General features: G+C 45.6%; 2 protein-coding genes across 2 annotated transcripts; both read right to left on the reverse strand.

Moving 5' to 3' along the window:
* Nucleotides 1–310: 310 nt before the first annotated feature.
* Nucleotides 311–4,487, reverse strand: LOC310772028 (transmembrane protein 121B-like; the record flags this gene model as incomplete). Its single annotated transcript, XM_083664501.1, has 3 exons — nucleotides 311–526; nucleotides 1,953–2,591; nucleotides 4,167–4,487. 3 exons carry the CDS (start codon nucleotides 4,485–4,487, stop codon nucleotides 311–313), a joined length of 1,176 nt encoding a protein of 391 aa, XP_083520627.1.
* Nucleotides 4,488–5,668: 1,181 nt separating this feature from the next.
* LOC310772027 (putative E3 ubiquitin-protein ligase makorin-1) lies at nucleotides 5,669–20,163 on the reverse strand (the record flags this gene model as incomplete). Its single annotated transcript, XM_083664500.1, has 5 exons — nucleotides 5,669–7,666; nucleotides 13,371–13,515; nucleotides 14,286–14,396; nucleotides 16,229–16,443; nucleotides 19,948–20,163. Coding segments are annotated over 5 exons (894 nt in total), but the record flags the coding sequence as incomplete, so codon positions are not given.
* Nucleotides 20,164–20,210: the final 47 nt, after the last annotated feature.

Genomic DNA, 20,210 nt, shown 5'->3' on the forward strand with positions numbered 1-20,210 from the left:
CTTGACAACATCAACATTATAAATTGGCCCTAGCGTACTTCCTGTTGCTGTATTTGCTAATACAATAACCGAGAGGAAATAAACTTGAGTCCAAACTGCTCCCTAGCAACAGAATTCCGGCGAAACTGTCTATACTGGAGGTCGGTTGGGTTTGGGGTCTGTGGCAGCGTTGCCAGATCTCGCGAGAGAATGATGCAAGCAGGTCTTAAGCAGGCGGGGAGAAGAGGAGCCTCAGACCCCGGACTGGAGTCGCTCGAAGACCTGGTTGCTTGTTTCTCTGGTGAGATCTGGCAACGCCGGTGTCTGTGTTCTAGGACTGCGTGACGGCCAAGGTGTTGACGTAGCCGTGGGGACACATGTCGTTCTCGGACACGCCGTGGGAGAAGTGGGCGGGGTTCGAGCCGCTGGCCAGCCGCCTCACGCCGCGCAGCGTCAGGCACTGCTCACACAGCTCCAGAAGCTTCACCAGCAAAAAGAACATGTTCTTCAACATGAACACGGAGATGGGCATCTTGTAAACGTAGACCTGGAAGTAGGGGGGGGGGGGGACAAAATACAATAGTACAGTGGAATCCGCTTAGTGATCACGGTTAGTGATCAATAGGGATGCACCGATGTGAACAGTTTGGCCGATACCGATATTGCTGTTATGGCCGATAACCGATATTTACCGATGTTGATATGATCTATATAAAAACACATTTCTATGATAATAACATGTTGTACATACTGAAAAACACCATTTCAATACTTGATATGTACTGTATTCATGTAATAAATATACAAATGTCAATTAGATGGTAATCTCATCTGCATGAGTAATAAAGACAAAGGGGCAAAAATCGGTTATAATGATCACCGTCCCAAAGTGATCACTATAAGAGGATTGTGATAATAAACATTTAAGATAATTGTATTGTGGTGAATGTCCGTTAATCGTATAATCGTGAATATCGTCACATGAGAATGAATATCGTCCCGAGTAGGGATGTTCATCAATTATCGAAAATCGATAATTGATCGTTAAGGATTGGAATCGATCCTGTGGCATTTGGATCGATTTTTTAATTATTAAAAAGTTTAGGCACAGTTTTTTTTTTTTTTTTTTTTTTGGACTAGGTTTGGGTGGAATTCGTTCCTCCTCGCACCACTCCATTGCACAGCCGACTAACGTGAGGTGGAGCTTCATATAGTCTCTAGTTTTCTGGCTGGGCACGGGCCTTTGTGCCAACAAAACTGTTTTAAACATGGGAAATTCACACCGGCATGCGCCGGGGACAGCAGTGTTGGAGAGGAGACACATTGAAATAAAGAGTTCATTGAGGAGAACACGTTGTCTTTCGTATTTTCTGCCATAGGCATTCATTTTGTAAAAAAAAAAAATTCAAAATTCAAAATTTTCTAAGTATTAATATGATCGATAATCGATAATTGATCGTTAATTTTCACCAATTATCGATTTTGGAAAATTTTCAAAATGAACATCCCTAGTCCCGAGTCACGAGTGACTTGAGTTGAAACTAACTAACTTAGCTCACTAACAAGTCAAAGTCCTATTGATTTCCTGTTTTACTTTGAATTGCCATCTTCCACAAGGGGAAGCGCGCTTCTTTCTAGTCAATTGTCGTCAACATGACTGAAGCCGGCTGGGCTTGCCCGCTGTATCCTCCAGCGAAAAAAGTTAAACCAGATGTGTGGAAATATTATGGGTTCAAGAATAAGGAACAACAGAAAGACAAGGTTCTCACCTGCAGAACCTGCCGGGGGAAGGTGTCTGCCCTGTGGGCCAACACCTCCAATATTTCTTAACTAAATGTAATTAATGTTTTAGTGCCATATTATGAGTTTTAAGCATATTTTGATGATTGTCGTGATACATGTAATATCATTAATCGCGATTATTGTGGACAGGATAAACGTGACATGACATTTTCAGATGGTCCCACCCCTACCTGGAAGCACCTGACCACCAGTAAGGGAGCGTTGACCAGCAGGCCCATGACCAAGCTGGCCCACAGCCAGCGGGACGCCGTCAGCTCGTATAGCCACACCACAGGCACGGCCAGGGACAGGAAGTAGACGGAGATCACTGTGTACTTCAGGTAGACGCTGCCTATCTGGTTCCTTAGGAGCATCTCCACCAGCGTGAAGCTGTCCAGAAGGTCCAGGCAGGTGCCCATGAAGCAGCTCTGGGAGCGGTGACGTGTCGCCCCGTTCAGATCCTCGATGATGGCGTTGATGAGGCAGAAGAGCAGCGGCGCGGAGAGCAGCATGACCACTTTGAAGCCGGTCACTCCGCACGGGACTTTGAGAGCCACCAGGTCCAGGATGGAGGTCTCCAGGACGAGCACCACTTTAGGCGTGCAGGCGATCACGTAGATGAGCCAGGCCAGGTAGGCGTAGGTGAACTCCCCGAGGTTGCAGCCCAAGACGGAGCTCTTCTGGTGGAAGCCGCAGGCACGCTCCCGCTTGCTCCTGGCGTTCTTCATGAAGAAGATCCCCCAGCCGGAGATCACCACCAGGTCTGTGGCAATCCACGAGCACCAGTACAGATCCGTGAAGACGATGAGGTAGAAGTCCAGTACGCCACCCTAAAAGTAGGGATGCAGCAATTAACCCATTTCACTATTAACTGCACTTTAATACGTCATGGTTTAATAAACCATGAAGATCATCAAGGACATGACCCACCCGCACAACAGCCTGTTCTCCCTGCTGCCGTCAGGGAAGATACAGGGTCCCGAAGGCACGCACAAACAGTGCAATAAACCTGTGTTATTGTCATTTACACACTCTTGGACACTAGTGGACACTGTGAACACTTTCATCTTATTCTATTTAATACCTTATCACTTCTACTTTATTACCTCTCCTATTTAACTGTTGCCTTAGCTGCCCTTCACATACACTGTTACATTGTTGCCATATTTAACTATTGCATTATTGTCTATTTGTTGCTTGCTGTGTTTTTGTGCCCTATTTGTTGTGTTCTGTGATTTACCTCCTGCACCTTATCTGTAACGGAGCCCACAGCATAAGAATTTCGCACGTGTGTACTCGTACAACGGAGTGACAATAAAAATCTTGAATCTAATTAAAGAATACTCATGATTTTAATACATCTGCTGTGAAATAAATGAATGCCTAATAATGGTGAAGGTGTGTTTTTTCCTCCAGCTATAACCGTACCATCAGAATCTGTAATAATCTATCTATAATCTATAATCCTAGAATAAAATTGCCTAGGCGGACGGGCGGTGTCTGTCGTGTCTGTCAGTCACGATTGACCGATACCACACAACACACACACAACACAACACAACACATGTTCATGACATCGGGCCAAAGCCGACCGATACCAGGCAGCCCGGGTGGACACCACACAACGCACACGCACAATACAACACACACAACACGCATTCGTGACATCGGGCCGAAGCCGACTGATACCACTGGCCCAGGCCGACCAACATCACACAACATCACACAACACAACACAACACACCCCACAAGACGACAACAACAACAACAACACACACACACACACACACACACACACACACAACACACACAATACACGTTCGCAAGGGCGTAGGTTTGACTTTGACATTGGTAGGGAGTGAGACACATTGGGGAGGCCGCGAATAAAAGGCTAGAACACACAGAAACCTTTCGAGTAAAAACCATAAACCTTCAAAATAAAAGCACAGACCCTTCTAAATAAAAGCACAGAACCTTCAAAATAAAAGCCCAAAACCTGCCAAATAAAAGCACAGAACTTTCAAAATAAAAGCACAGAACCTTCGAAATAAAAGCACAAAACCTTCCAGATGAAAGCACAGAACTTTCCAAATAAAAGCCCAAACCCTTCCAAATGAAAGCGCATAACCTTCAAAATAAAAGCACTGGACCTTCAAAATAAAAGCACAGAACCATCCAAATAAAAGCCGAAAACAGACAGACCACACACCCACGCAGCACACAGACCACGCACGCACACGCACGCACGCACGCGCACGCACGCGCGCGCGCACACACACACACACACACACACACACACACAAACAACACACAGCAACAACAACAACAACAACAACCGGCCCCGAGTCGTCCCACATAACCACTCTATGCGGCCTGAAAATGTAGCCGATCTATAATCTGTGTACCTGGAAGACGAGCAGGAGGAAGCACAGCGCCTTGTACAGCAGGCTCCTCTTCGACCTGTGCAGCAGCAGCGGGGCGCTCTGCATCAGCTCCCCCGATGTCATGATGCGGGCGGCGGTCCGGGCCGAGCTGCAGAGCGGCTGGATGCTGCTCTCCTCCGGGTCAGGCTGACTGATGCTGCCGCTGGTCGTCTGGGTGTCCCGCCTCCTGCTCAGCAGCTGCTCGGCTCCAGGCGACCACGACACGGGGGAGACGTCTGGGCAGAGGCTCGCTTCGGATCGGGGGTAGTCGGCCTTGGGATTGTCCTGTTGTTCTGAGCTCATTGTATTGGTGCGGTCGCGTCGCCTCCCACTTTTCTTCTTTCCCGATGCTTATAAAGGTGGAGAGGGAGACGGACGCACGCAAAACCAGGCGTGGATCAAAACTGATGGAATGGACTAGACCCGTTGAGACATCACATGAAATATCTAGGGCACATTTTCCAGTGTGACAAGCTTTAATATTGACAATCATCATCAGCAGTTTTAGGAGTAACTAGTTACTAGTTAGTTAGTAACTATAGGTTACTGGTCCTTTTTTGTGCAGTAACTAGGCTAATCTAACTAATTACCTTTCCAAAATGAGTATTAATTACGTTAGTGAAGTAGTAGGCTAACTGGGCTGTACTAGTTACTTTAGGACATGAAACTAACGGACAACTTCAGAGGATTATCCGGACTGGGGAGAGAAGCCGCCTCCCTGACTTGGAAAAAATGCTCCACAAGCTGTAGCCAGAGCCCCAGAGGGTAATGGTCCTTGAGTAAGCCTCCCCAATAAGCAAATGTTCAAGTATCCCATGCAGATACAATGATAGATCAAATCTGACAGTATGTCTTGTCCCACAGCAACACTAAAATGTGTCCATTAATAAGACAATCGAAGCAGACTTTTAAAAGTAACGCACGCACACGTTACTTTACCTAGTAATTACTTTGAACTAATTAGTAACTTTAAATTGTAGTAAAGTAATTAAATTGCTTTTTGAGAGAAGTAACTAGTAACTAACTGCCAATTTTCAGTAACTTGCCCAACACTGGTCATCAGTCAATTTAAATGTTTAGCCTATCATATTTGGAAGTTAATGAGTTGCAGGCAGCAGGGATGGTTTACAGTAAACAATGGTGTTAAAATATAATTTGACATGATCATAAAGTGATTTTAATAACCGAATTAGATGGAATACCCTACTGCTCATAGAGGGTAGGTATTCATTATAGGCTGAACGATCTCAATGTCAATTGAAAATGTCTTCTTTTTTTAATGGTAGTTATTTAATCACAGCCTATTTATTGTGAATCATCTTGGAATACCAAAGACTACAGAACACAGCCTAAGTACCTGACTGGGCGAAAACAGGTTCTTGGACCACAAACACATTCAAATTAAATAATACATCAAATAATTTCACTCCACAAAATACAGACTTTCATAATAAACTTTAATTTCAAGTTATGATGGATGGCTGTGGAACATAGAAAACACACATTTCATTTCATTTCGTATAAACATATGCATTCCAATGGAGTTCAACAGGTTGCAACCAGCTATCTGGAGTCTGTGGATGGGTGTCTTTTCAGCCTGGCTTAATATGCATTATTCACTTGAAGCAAACCAGAAATATCTACAGTTCAAAGACAGACAGGTATTCTGGGAGTAAAAGATTAAAAAAAAGACTTTACGCCTCCATTTTCTGCATTCTAAAGTCCAAAACACACTGCAGCGTATGACGCGTCAAAACCAGCTGCCCCCAGTATTTTCTATGTACAGCGCCACGTCACTGGCCTATTTCCAGCATGGCGTCTCGCCTCCCACGCTGTGTGGTCGACCCGGACAGACGCGCTGTGGTTTGGAATTTAGTCTGCTGATGTGAAAAGTCCAAATTACTACAAGCATGAACTCCAAATCACATCGGTGCCAAAGTGCACCGATGTGTGCACTGTGTGTGTGACGCCCCTACCTGTTAAGTGTTGCACTGCAGCGCATCTGAGCGACCACACAGTGAGACAACATGGTGGGAATAGGACGTGACGTGTCGCTGGGCTGTACATGGGAAATATTGGGAGCGGCTGGTTTGACACGCCGCCATTGTGTTTTGGACTTAAAGCTTGAAGTCAAGTAAAGACTTTGCCTTTAGGTACCACAGGTGTTCCTGATGCTGACATTCAGGACGGATAGCAATGTGCACCGGGGGCCATTGGGGGGAGGGAGGGGGGGGGATTTAGTAAAGTGTTGACCTGTATTTCGGGAAAGAAAACAGGAAGTACAGTAAGAGTGCGATTGTGCATGAGAGTACGTAAAGCCCACGGCTGCCTCTACCCAGTAATCAATTCAGTGCATGAGAAGAGGATCAGTCCAAACCGCCACACTAAGGTTCGACCGATATATCAGTATGCCCATATATTGAGCCGATATTGGGGGATATGGGTCAGTGTGGTCTACCTCTGATATGATGGAGGTTCTTTCCGGACCACTACAAATTCACCAAAACAGTCTGAAATACCTGACATGACATTTTGACAATTTAATTAATTTAATTGTTCAAAAAGTTTATGTGTGTGTGTAATCTGTGTATGAATTAATTCTTCATTTAAAAAGGCAGCAATGTATCCCAGAGTGTTCCTACTACTGAATAGGTGGTGTAGGTGGAAACATTTCATTGGTCATCGTTTTTAATGGAGAGTTTTAGTGTCCCATGATTGAATACTCAATGAATATTTGTAACTTTTTGGCATGACAATGCTCAAATAAGTACAGTATATTAATATCGACACCAAATATCAGCATTTGGCAGCTTCTAAAGTCCATATCGGTCAAACCTTACGCCAGTACAGGGAGTGGAGTTAGGTGCGTCCTCAGAGTCTCAGAAATATGTACAAACACCTGGGTCAATGATAAGTCAAACCCACACCCACGAATAAACGTAATGTTTATTAGCGATATTCAAAGAATTTTTTTTAACTTTTAATGTTAATTCTTATATTGTGTTCTTTTTGTCGTTTTATTTTTTCCTTTTTACATGAACCGCACGAGGAGAGAGTCACAAGGACTGGGTTTCTAGAAAATGTTTAGCACGAGCGCACCAACCTCTTGGATTTTTTTTAATATATTTTTGTGTTACTTTTATTAATGGCCTGCTATGAAAAGGCACTGCCACAACACGAGGGGAAAAAGCTACTGTCCATCACTCACACAAGACAGTCCATTCTAGTGTCTAGTATAGAGGGGGGTACAGGGGGGTAGTTAGTGGGCAGGCGTGCTATAGGTAAATCTCATAGATATCATCCAGCTCTTCGTGAAACAAGTCCCATTCGTCCTCTGAATCCGTCACGTCGTCGTCGGTTCCTGCGGCGAGGAGCATGAGGAGCATCTCGCTGAGCTCCAGCGTCACCATCTCCTCGTCCTCGTTGTCCTCGCTGCTCTCCCGCTCATCCAGGATGTCCCACAGGGGCGTCCGCCTGGAGCTCTGCAAGACAAATGGGACAGAGGTGGATTTTTGAACAAGGAAGACAAAGGGGACAGAGCTGGCTTTCAACAAGGGAGAAATGTTAAAAGTGGTCATCCAACAGTTAGTCTGGGACATCTTTTTCTTTGGATTTTTACTGTTGGTGCAGTTTGAGTTTCTATAGGTGGCGCTCATTCACTTGTCTGTTCAGCCGTGGTGGCTATCACTGCTCATGCTAACTAGCCAGCTCTGTCTGTTCAGCCGTGGTGGCTATCACTGCTCATGCTAACTAGCCAGCTCTGTCTGTTCAGCCGTGGTGGCTATCACTGCTCATGCTAACTAGCCAGCTCTGTCTGTTCAGCCGTGGTGGCTATAAGATAAGATAAGATATTACTTTATTGTCAGACAGAGTCCGAAAGTTGTCTTGCATCCACAGACACTTGTTTCTCATTGATACATACAACAGTGCAAAACGACAACCAACACCATCCTCAAAGTGCATAGTAGACAAAACAAAACAATAACAAAAGACAAGAATAAGGAAAGTGGCTGCAGCGCTTCCTTAGTCCCTATCTAGAGCCTGTAGCCTGATTCAACAGCTCGACAGCCTGGGGCACAAATGAGTTCCTCAGTCTGTTTAAGCGAGCCCGTGGGACTCTGAATCTTCTATTTGAAGGCAACAGCTCAAATTCATTAAAAAGAATGTGCGTTGGGTCAGATATTATCCTAGGTGCTAGAGACAAGATTCTACGTCTGTGGGCTTCCTGAAAGCTTGTTTCCAGTGTTTAGAGCAAATACGGACTAACCTGCCCAGTCTAGCTTTAAGCTGCACAGACAGACAGCTATACCAAGCACTACTCCCCTACAGCATTACACTCTGCACAATTGATTGAAAGAAAAGCAGCAAAATCTTTTTGTTCACTCCAAAGGACCTGAGCCTTCTTAAAAAATAAATACGTTGTTGCACCTTCTTACAGATGTAATCAGTATGTGCACTCCAGGACAGAGCAGTGTCCATTTGGATGCCGAGATATTTGTACGCAGAGACCTGTTCAATTTGTACGTTTTGGATGGTGACTGGAGGAGGATACTCGCTCTCCTTTGCACCAAAAATAATTTCTTTTGTTCTTCCTGCATTGATAATGAGTGCATTTTCCTCACACCACTGTACTACACTATCCATACGCTCCTGATGGATACTAGGGTCGTGTTTGGTGTCCAGCAAAGACAACAGTGTGGTGTCGTCTGAAAGCTTGAGTATGAATGTGTTTGGTCCAACAGCTCTACAGTCGTCTGTGTAAATTGTAAAAAGGAATGGTGAGCTCACGCTTCCCTGCGGTGATCCTATGTTAGTGAAGATGGAAGTAGATGTAGTCTGATTGACTCTAACTAGCTGTACTCTGTCTGTGAGGAATGAATAATACCAGTGAATCAGATATGGATTGACCTGCAGTTGCACCATTTTGGCCAGCAGGAGGCCTGGCTGGATCGTATTAAAAGCAGATGTAAAATCTAGAAAAAATGCCCTAGCTGTATTTTTAGGCTTGTCTAGATGCTGCAGGATGAGATGTGTCAAAGCTCCACTGCATCTTCTGTGCTACGCTTTTGTTTGTACGCAAACTGACATCTATCTAATTTCCCTCCAACGGACTTGGTAAGCTGCCCGACCACAATTTTCTCCAGTACCTTCATCACGATCGGAGTCAAAGCCACAGGGCGATAATCGCCAGGTTCTTTCGGACATGTTTTCTTTGGAAGCGGTATTATATAGAACGTCTTCCATTTTGTTGGAATTATATGGGAGTCCACAGAACACTGAAAAATAGGCTGCCACACAGGGGCCAGCTCAGCTGCACAGATTTTCAAAATAAAAGCACTGAGGTTATCGGGTCCCGTGGCTTTCCTCCCATTTAGATGCTGAAAGGTGTTCCTCACCTCCTCCTCAGTAATGTCAATTCTCTCAGAATGAGACAGAATTTATAACATCACCTGCCTGATTTACACACACACACACACACACACACACACACACACACACACACACACACACACACACACACACACACACACACACACACACACACACACAAACACACACACACACACACACACACACACACACACACACACACACACACACACACACACACACACACACACACACACACACACACACACACACACACACACCTTCCTACACATGTACACACATTTTCAAATCTTGCAAAGAAACTATTCAGCTGGTTAGCAAACACCTCTACATTGTCTGTCACCAAATCTTTCCTGGTGTTGACATACCTGTCATGGTTTTCATGGTGTCCCATAACTGTTTGGTATTCTTACTTTCAAAAGCCTTTTCTAACTGTACCGTAAATTCCGGACTATAAGACGCACCGGTCTATAAGCCGCACCTTCAAAGGTGACTATTTTTTTCTTCTATAAGCCGCACCGGTCTATAAGCCGCGGGTGTTTTGATGTTTAATTACCATATGTAAGGCTTCGTGCACAGAGGGGATTGTCGGGAAAGAGATGGCTGTTTGGGGAAGCTCCCATTTATTAACATTTCAACAAAACAAAAGTCAGGTCACTAATCCCCAGACAAAATCACACATTGTGGTATTTTTTGTTTTTTTTACAGTGCACACAGTGTCCGCGGTGTGGTGAAAAGAGGGCAAGAGAGGAAATTAAAACAGAAGTGGATTTATAGTTAGAAAGAGTGCTAAAGAAGAGAGAATTCCGTTTTTTATTTTTTTATTTTAGTTACTCACAGTACTATTGACCAGTCCAACTCAAAAGATATTCGGCAGTTTCACTTTGAGCTCTTGTTCCGCCGCTGGGCACACAGTGTCCGCGGTGTGGTGAAAAGAGGGCAAGAGAGGAAATTAAAACAGAAGTGGATTTATAGTTAGAAAGAGTGCTAAAGATAGTCCGGTCTGGTTATGACGAGTCTCGCTGGGTACAGTACGCCAAAGCGATATCCATTGACTCGATGATGCTGTTGTATGTTGCGCGTTTCTGTTGCACCAACGCGGAGAGGTCCTGCCGGACGAAAAAGCGCGTACCCTCCCAGGTGAGGGGCTTCTTCCCCGCAGCCTGGAGGATGAGTTGACGGTCGGGCCAGCGGAGTAGGCAGATGAAGATGGCCCTCGGTGGCAGGCCGGGGTCTGGACGTGGCCGAGGCGCCCGGTGTGCCCTGTCCACCTCTGGTGGTTTCTCGCCTTCCTTCAGGTCCAGGATGTAACACAGGATTTTGCCACGAAAGCGTCCATGTCACCAATCTCAGCTCCTCTTTTACATTGATCAGGCGAATGTTATTTCTTTTACTCCTGCTGATTAAGTCATCAACCTGCGTGTGCAGGGTTTCGATTTTGCATTTTATCCATTTTCGGACTCACTGTGTTGTTTTTGTCCTCCAGTGCGCGGATGCGCTTTTCCGCATTATAAACTCTGTTCACGGTTGCCTTAGTTTCTTTAGTGAGTGAGTGGATGGACTTCTGCACGTTTTCAAACTTGTTTTCAAGCTGCTCAAAACCTCTGAGCGATGTCGGACTTAATCGATAGTGTTTCACGGAGTAAAAGTTTAGCCCAAGCGTGTATCTCCAGCCTCCAGCAGGTGAGTCATTTCCTCATTCATGGCGTGATTGCTTCGTCTTTTTCTTTCTGCTTACCTGTGTTGTGTTATGTTATGTTATGTTGTTAAAAGAGGGCAAGAGAGGAAATTAAAACAGAAGTGGATTTATAGTTAGAAAGAGTGCTAAAAAAGAGAGATTTTTTTTTTTTTTTGGAAAAAATCCATAGATAAGACGCACCGTTATATAAGCCGCAGGGGGCAAAAAAGGCCAAAAAACGGGAAAAAAGCCGCGGCTTATAGTCCGGAATTTACGGTAACTTATTTGCCCGTTTAGCGTCTCGTAATCTTTCCTTCAGATCTTTTTCTAAACGCTTTAATTCCCTTATATCCTTATTCCTAAAGGCAATCCTCCTTAGATTCATTATGCTTTACATCCTTAGTTACATACATCTTATTGTTTGGATATATTTTTATCTCCTTAGATGGTATTACTGACTGTACACAAAATTCTATGTACCGGTAGTCTGTTGTTACTGTAGCTGTCTCATCCAGGGAGTCCTGATGAAACTCCTCCCACATAGTACAGTCTAACGGCGGGTTTACACATACGCCTAGAGCGACGCTTTAAGCAACGCTTTAAGCTACGCCTAGGCATATAGGCATTGCCTCATGCACGCTAGGCGCCTATTTGCGTTCACACAGGACGCCACACTGAAGCCTCGCTCTGCGCTACGCTGATCACATGAGCAGCGGTTTTTTACACTTTTCAGATCTGATTTATAGCATGGGTGAGTCCTCTTTTTTATTGCAATGTGCAAGTGACGATGTCTGTCTATTTCCTGGCCGGCTGTAATTGTTATTTTCACTCGGGTAATCATGTGACTATGAGTCATCAACACCATGAGTGATACATGCATTGAGACAGGGGGGGTATATATACATCTGACAGAAAAGACGTTAATAGAGGAACACATGAAGGACAGCTCTCCTACTATGCACTCGTTAATTCGCGCTCCACCCTCCCTTTTGGGCAAACTCGGTAGAAAATATGGCCCAAGTCCATCAGAAACAACAGCCAGCTTGACAGTTCAGCGCGCCTAGACGCTGAAAAATAGAACAGACGCCTAAACGATAAATGCAGCGCAGCGCGAGCGTGGCTTCAGCGCAGCGTGGCAGCGGTATGTGTGAACGCTCTCTTCTGTTAACAAGGACGCCTAAATTTTATGCGTTGCTTAAAGCGTCCCTCTAGGCGTATGTGTAAACCCGCCGTAAGCATGCTTTTAACTCCTCTATACTGTCCGGTGACCAGACCCTTATTGTTTTTTTCTCTGGTTTATTCCTCTTCAGTTTGGGTTTATAAGTTGGCACCAGATGGACCACGTTATGATAATTGCTATCATTGCTCATGCTAACTAGCCAGCTCTGTCTGTTCATATCACTGCCCATGCTAACTAGCCAGCTCTGTATGTTCAGCCGTGGTGGCTATCACTGCCCATGCTAACTAGCCAGCTCTGTATGTTCACCCGTGGTGGCTATCACTGCCCATGCTAACTAGCCAGCTCTGTCTGTTCAGCCATGGTGGCTATCACTGCCCATGCTAACTAGCCAGCTCTGTATGTTCACCCGTGGTGGCTATCACTGCCCATGCTAACTAGCCAGCTCTGTCTGTTCAGCCGTGGTGGCTATCACTGCCCATGCTAACTAGCCAGCTCTGTCTGTTCATATCACTGCCCATGCTAACTAGCCAGCTCTGTATGTTCAGCCGTGGTGGCTATCACTGCCCATGCTAACTAGCCAGCTCTGTATGTTCACCTGTGGTGGCTATCACTGCCCATGCTAACTAGCCAGCTCTGTCTGTTCAGCCGTGGTGGCTATCACTGCTAATGCTAACTAGCCAGTTCTTCTTATGTTTATTCATAACAAACCGGACATGACCCTGGAAAGAACTACCCAACATTAGGGGTTACAGACTAGTCACCCATAGCGGATGAGCCTAGGGTTTTCGGACGGCCGATACACTAGTCTTAAAAAACAACAACAAAAAATAACAATTTAAAATTGCCCATTCCTACTCTGTCTGAATGCCAAGTTACACATTTTCGATTGTTGCTACTAAAATGGCAGAAGTGTAGTAGCCAGTGTTGACACTCTTACCCGGTTCCTGCCGTTGGATCCTGCCTGCCTTCTCTGGGGCTGGGCTTCCTCCAGCCGTCCGTCGGGAAAGGCATGCTTGTAGAAGCAGTTTGAGCCGAAAGGACAGGTTCCACGACCCTCATCGAAATATCGACATGATTTAGTCCTGGAAGATGCAACAGGGGAAAACGGCCCAATACACACAGCAAGTTAGATCACATGATGCTTTATCCAGCAACATTGCTTGTGGATGCTATTCACCTTATGTTCAGACCTTACAGTGGGCCAAATTCTTCCGGGTCCTTTTAACACTTCCGGCAGTCACAGCGCAAAATAAGACAGTTGTTTTTGGAGCGGACAGTGAAGGGGATAAAATAAAGAACGTAGCCTACTACTTTGAGCCGGTACACAGCAAGCAAGCGAGTATCCACTGTTAGCCAGGTCAGATAACGTTATCGTCGACAATGACGAGCACTTTCTTGTAAAACATACCTGGACCCCAACAAAGAAAGCTTCAGATAGTTTTCTCTCCTCCGAGTTGCGCTGGAGCCACTAACATCAATAAGACCCGCAGACGTTAACGTAATTCCCTGGAATGCGAGACTTAACGAGCCAGTTACATGGCGTTGCATTCTTAGACATTGCCGTTTGCTTTTGTTTGGTATGTTACATACAATTGGCTAAATTATTAGTTAATTCAGAGTTAGATAATATTGGAGCAGCCAGCCATTTTATTTTATTTTTAGCCGGAAGTTTTGATACGGCCACACGACCGGGCTACATAAGGTGAATAGTGATGGGTGTTTCTCAGAGGAGCGCTTCATAAATTAAAAGGAGATCTCATTGGCTTAAGTGCTTGTTTCAGAGAGGGTCTGTAGTGTGAGACCATTGATGTTTAGAATTTGTGGTGGCTGAGTAAAGGAAATGCACTTGTACCCCATGCCATCCTTGTATTTCTGGATGAGTTTCTGCTTGTCGTCCTTATCTTCAACCCAGTACTCGCTTGGGATGACGAAGTTGGATGTGATCCGACACTCTGGACAAGACCTGCAAAGAGACAGGGTGGACAGAGGTCACATTTTTTAACGTGCTTGCAATCATTCTAACCTGACATAAAAAAAAAACACACTAAACAAAACAAAACACCAAAATCATAATCATCCATGTTTCATCGGTAGATCTCTGGCTAACACTTTAGCATACACTATGGTACAGTACACATCCCACTTCTCTTATGCGATATCTCCTAGCATGAACCGGAAGTTGTTCTTCTTGGTGTGCCATCTCGAAGAGTGTCTCAAAGCTCGTATCCTGCTAGAGATATCTCTGAGGAGCTCTGAGCGAGGATACATGAGATATACATACATACACTCTACATAGATATAGTAATACTAATACTATGCTTAAATTAACCCAGTGGCGTGAATATCTGGTTTAGTTCAAGACAAACATTTTGGCTAGTGGAAATTCTGATTGGCTGGTAACTTTAAAATCTAGGAGCCAATTCGGCTGGTGATCCAAAAATTAATTTCAAGCCCTGTATATATCCATCCATCCATCCATCTTCAACCGCTTATCCGGGATCGGGGCGCGGAGGTAGTAGTTCCAGCAGTGGACCCCAAACTTCCCTTTCTCCTGCCACGTTAGCCAGCTCTGACTGGGGGATACTGAGATGTTCCCAGGCCAGCGTGGAGATATAATCTCTCCACCTAGCCCTCAGTCTGCCCTGTGGTCTCCTCCCAGCTGGACGTGCCTGGAACAACTCCCTACGGAGGTGCCCGGGTGGCATCCTTACCAGATGCCTGAACCACCTCGACTGGCTCCTTTCTACATGAAGGAGCAGCGGCTCTACTCTGAGTCCCTCACAGATGACGGAGCTTCTCACCTTATCACTAAGGAAGATGCCAGCCACCCTCCTCAGAAAACCTATTTCAGCTGCTTGCATCTGCAATCTTCTTCTTTCGGATGATCCATCCTTCATGACCACACAGTAGGTGAGGGTAGGAACGATGATCGATGGGTAGATCGAGAGCTTTGCCTTCTGACTCAGCTCTCCTTTCATCACAACGGTGTGGTAACGAGAACACAATACCGTTCCCGCTGTTCCAATTTTCGGGCCCATCTCCCGCTCCATCGTCCCCTTACTCGAGAACAAGACCCCGAGATACTGGAACTGCTTCACTTGCGGTAAGGACTCATTCCCTAACCTGGAGTAGACACTCCACTGGTTTCCTGCTGAGAACCATGACCTCAGATTTAGAGGTGCTGATCCTCATCCCACTTTTTAAATGTTTTCTGAAAATCTTGTTTATTTAAAAGAAAATGCATTTACATTTCGAAAGTCATAAAAGTGGTCCACGTTTATGAAGCTTATCCTGCTAAACACAGATTATCATCACTCCCTTAAACTTCTGTTAACCACAGACATTATTTCATGCATTTAACATAAATCCCCATTCTAAAACCCCATTCACTTTCCCCCTTACGAACCGAAGTGCTACTTCCGGACTCATTCCTGCGGTCCTCTATTTAGAGAGGCATGTTGTTCCTGCAGTCAAACAGTCACTATCTCCAGCTCATACAAGTTGCTGTGGTTTAGCATCTTATTTGTAAACAGCCTCTCAGAGCCAATCAGGATGTTTTCCTCTGTGGGAAGGACTAAGATGCAAGGAAAGGACGCAAGTGAGGGAACCGTGGATGCAATTAAGAAAAATAGGATGTACCCTATGTTGAGTGATAGTAGGTTACAATACTTACATGCTAACATTTAGCATGACGACTGTTTGAGAAACACTGCTCTATGCTAACACTTTGTGGACATTCAAAAGAAAGCGTTTCCTCACTCGTGTGGCTGCCTTCCCTTCCTGTGACTGACTCACTTGATGATTTTGCTCTCAAACTGCTTGGCACTCCTCCATTTGCGGATGCACTTCAGGCAGTAGCAGTGGCTGCAGTTGGAGAGGATGCCAAAGCGGCGCTCGCTCGGGTTGGCCTTCTCAAACACCACCTCCATACAAACACCGCACATCATGTCCTTGCTGCGTTGGACGGCGAAGGAGATCTCCATGTCTTTCTCGTGGGCCTCGATGCAAGCCTAGGACAAAGCACAGTTAAGCTCCGCAGAAAAAACAAGCACGAATTCACAATAGCTGCAACCACATATGTGAAGACACGTTTTAGCCAATTGGCATGAACATGAACACACACACACTTCACCTGCATGCCAAATTTCAGCCCTCTGCCGCTGCCATCTTGCATTTCAAAATCCCCCCCCCCCCCCCCTTTAGCCAACCGGCATGAACACAGACACACACCTTCACAGTTCACACTCACTCACTCACACACACACACACACACACACACACACACACACACAAATCAATGAACCACAATTGCTTCCTCATGAATCAGTTTTCATTTCAACTGTGGTCCTCAGATGCCGTTTGACAGGATCACAACATGGTACTGAGGATCACAACTCACAACATGGTACTGAGGATCACAACATGGTAATGCCACGGTACCCACTGAGGATCACAACATGGTAATGCCACGGTACCCACTGAGGATCACAACATGGTAATGCCACGGTACCCACTGAGGATCACAACATGGTAATGCCACGGTACCCACTGAGGATCACAACATGGTAATGCCACGGTACCCACTGAGGATCACAACATGGTAATGCCACGGTACCCACTGAGGATCACAACATGGTAATGCCACGGTACCCACTGAGCCCATGAAACATTACATTATTTTTGATAACTAAGTCGAAGCGCTTCCATGAATGATATATGAGACGCGGCTGGTTCACATAGGATGGGGAGGGACTTTGGATCTCTATTCCAAGAATTGTGTGACAGTGGTGAAGCCACATGTAACCTCCAGCCAGAGGTACTATGTTTATGGGCCATGCGGCTCCCATAGCAGGGTGTGTTTGTAAGCGTTACTATTATGATACGTCTTCAGCACTAGGTGGAGGTAGAGAGCAGTGCAGGGCTTTACTGACCTAATACACAGGGAGTGGCTGACTTGGGCCGTTTCTCAATACCAAGAATGCATTCTTGTTCTTGGGTTCTTGGGGAGAACGTTCTTGCTAGTCGTTCTTGGAAGAATGAACTTGCTAGGTCACAAGCACACATGACGCTGTTGGCAGTTTGAGACGATGCGTTCTTGAGGGTATTGCGCAATACCAGCGCAGAGGCCGCCTGCAGTACTCCACAAATAAAAAGCTCAGCTGATGTAGATGCAGCCAATTGTGGTCTGGAACTTTTTGCCATTTTTCACCATAAATGTTCGTAAAGTGGCACTTATTGAAACCTACTACCCTGCTTGTAGGCATCAAAAGTCATCAGAAATTAATTTAGTGATGAAATAAAACTTTAAATTGTAAAAAACTTTCCGGAGCTTATGGCGTCTTCTCTGCTGCGTTCTGCCTCTGCTTATGCCGAAATGCATGCTGGGATATCTGCCTTGCCAAGTTGACAAGTCACCAACCAGAGCATCCTCGGTAAAATGAGCGTGTCGAGAACACATCCGGGAATTTTAAGCGTTCTTGGCGAAATGTGAACTTTGTATTGGAACAGTACTTGGGCTGCGACTGATGACGTTTCACAGGGACACAATAACGGAAGAACACACAAGAACGCTTATTGAGAAACGGCCCATTGCTTCATAGATATAGTATGTAGGTGAAGAAGGGAGGAGATTTGAGTAGGGACACACACAGCTGAAACACACAGCTGAAAGTAGTGTGGTGCTGATTGAACGGGCGGCACACAGGTGCCGCGTTCGGAATCGTTCACTCATTCACTCACTCACTATTCCCCATATAGTGTTTATCATATAGTGAACTATAGGAATGATCAAAGGAGTTTGGGACACTACACAGATTTTTTTCCTGGAGATCATTGCGTCACCAGATGCGCCGGGTATTCATGTGACGCAAGCAATCCACGCCCACTATCACATAAACAACTGAGCTTGTGAGTCGTGAGAAGATTGAGATGTCCTGATGTTGCATGTTTTGACTGCTAAATCCTAAATAAATAGTTGAAATTCTAATGAAGTGCATGTGTGGTTTTGTCAACTATGGTGCTGTCTCCTAATAGCAAACTTTGCTGGTTAAGTAGCTCACAAGCTTGTTAGCTCGCGAGCTAAGGACTTTCTTCTTCTCCTTCCGTAAAGACAACCGCATTGCATTGTGGTACACCGGCAAAAACATATTTTTTTTAATTTAACCTTTGTTTAACCAGGAAGTCCCATTGAGATACGAGATCTCTTTTACAAGGGAGACCTGGCTCCCTTGTAAAATGTAGGGTAAAATGTAGGGTACATTCGCTGTTCACTACAAATCAATGTGCATTGTGTGCATTTATTTAGTGGACTAAATAATGAATCAAATTAACAGTTTAGAATTCGGACATCATCAAAAACATTGTGACACACTAAATAGTCCACTATTTCTGTCATAGGGACCGATTCCGAAAAGGGCTACGGTGTGGCTAGCACGGAGTTAGCTGCCTGAAAGAGTCTTACAGACACTAATGATTGGGGACAAGAACCAAGAGAACTACACTCGACCACTCGGTCACCAATGGACTGGGTGCACGCCACATCACTCTAAACCGACCCACACCACCAACGCCTGAGTTGGTCAAGTCCCAAAGCATGGAAGCTACGACGTGACAGGGGACGCCCTGAAACGCCGGAGTCCAGGTCTGGGGGACCTGCTAGCCTTAGACGTCCGGAGGTTACTAGAAGAGCTGAGAGAGAGACCATCTCCCCAGACGGATCAAATACATCCCAGTGAGGCATACGACACGTCTAATGCATCACTCGAGAGATTGAATGTTTCCAATGTTAACGGTAGGAAGCTAGTTTTGCTGGCTAAAGCCTAGGCTAGGCATAACTTAACAATCAATCAACGAGCGTGTGGTTGCCGTTGGGAGTTTGTGGAACAGTTATGCCTTGGCCACACTGATCCATGGTGTCTGTCCGTGTGCGTTCATTTCTCTGTTCACTTCCATTCATTTTCAATGACAGCTGTCCGACTGTCCGTGGAGCACTCAGAAGCGTACGTATCCAGAAGATTTGCATACGTTTTGATGGACAGAAAGTTGAAGAGGGATGAACTTTTTCTGGATGGACGTATCGGATGGTCGGATAGTCACTGTCCGTTTAGCCAATCAGAGTCGAGGTCTCGAGAGGAGGCGTTCCGAGATTTGTTTCAACTTTTCAAAGAAGATGGCGGCCGAGGCGGTGAAGGAGGCTATAATTAATAACGTACTCGCTTGATTTTACACAGCAGAGCCGAAATTGTAACAGAGCAACGTTGGTCCACAAACGTTGCTATTTTACCATTTTTTGGGAGATCGGGTTGCAGCATTGCAGTCAGACAGAGGAGAGAAGCGGAGTGCACAGACACTCCCCCAGCCACAGCCACACAGTCACACACAGACCCTCACGTGACGTTACGTTAGTCTGCCAGTCATACTCATGTCATGACATTTAGCTTTCCGCATCGGACAGACATCTGTCCATTCAATAATTCTGTCCATTTTCTGACAGATCAGTGTGGCCAAGGCCTTACCTTGGTGTGGTCGGAGCGCTGGCTGTTGTCGGTGGGGTGGAGCACCTGTAGGCCGCACATGTCGCACACGTCGCCGTGGAGATAGGCACAGTTGAGTCCGTAGCGACACTCGCCGACCGCGGCGTACGGACACAGCTGCTTCCTCAACTCTTTGTCGTCTTTGTCCTCTGCAGCCTCTGGGTCCGACTGCTGGACGACACGGGCAGACCCCTCCCCCTTCACCGGCTCAGCTGGGCCCACAAACACACAAGCATAAAGGACGG

The sequence above is a fragment of the Poromitra crassiceps genome (genome assembly GCF_964638095.1).
Source record: "Poromitra crassiceps genome assembly, contig: HAP1_SCAFFOLD_1761, whole genome shotgun sequence".
In the NCBI taxonomy this organism is placed as follows: Eukaryota; Metazoa; Chordata; class Actinopteri; order Beryciformes; family Melamphaidae; genus Poromitra; species Poromitra crassiceps.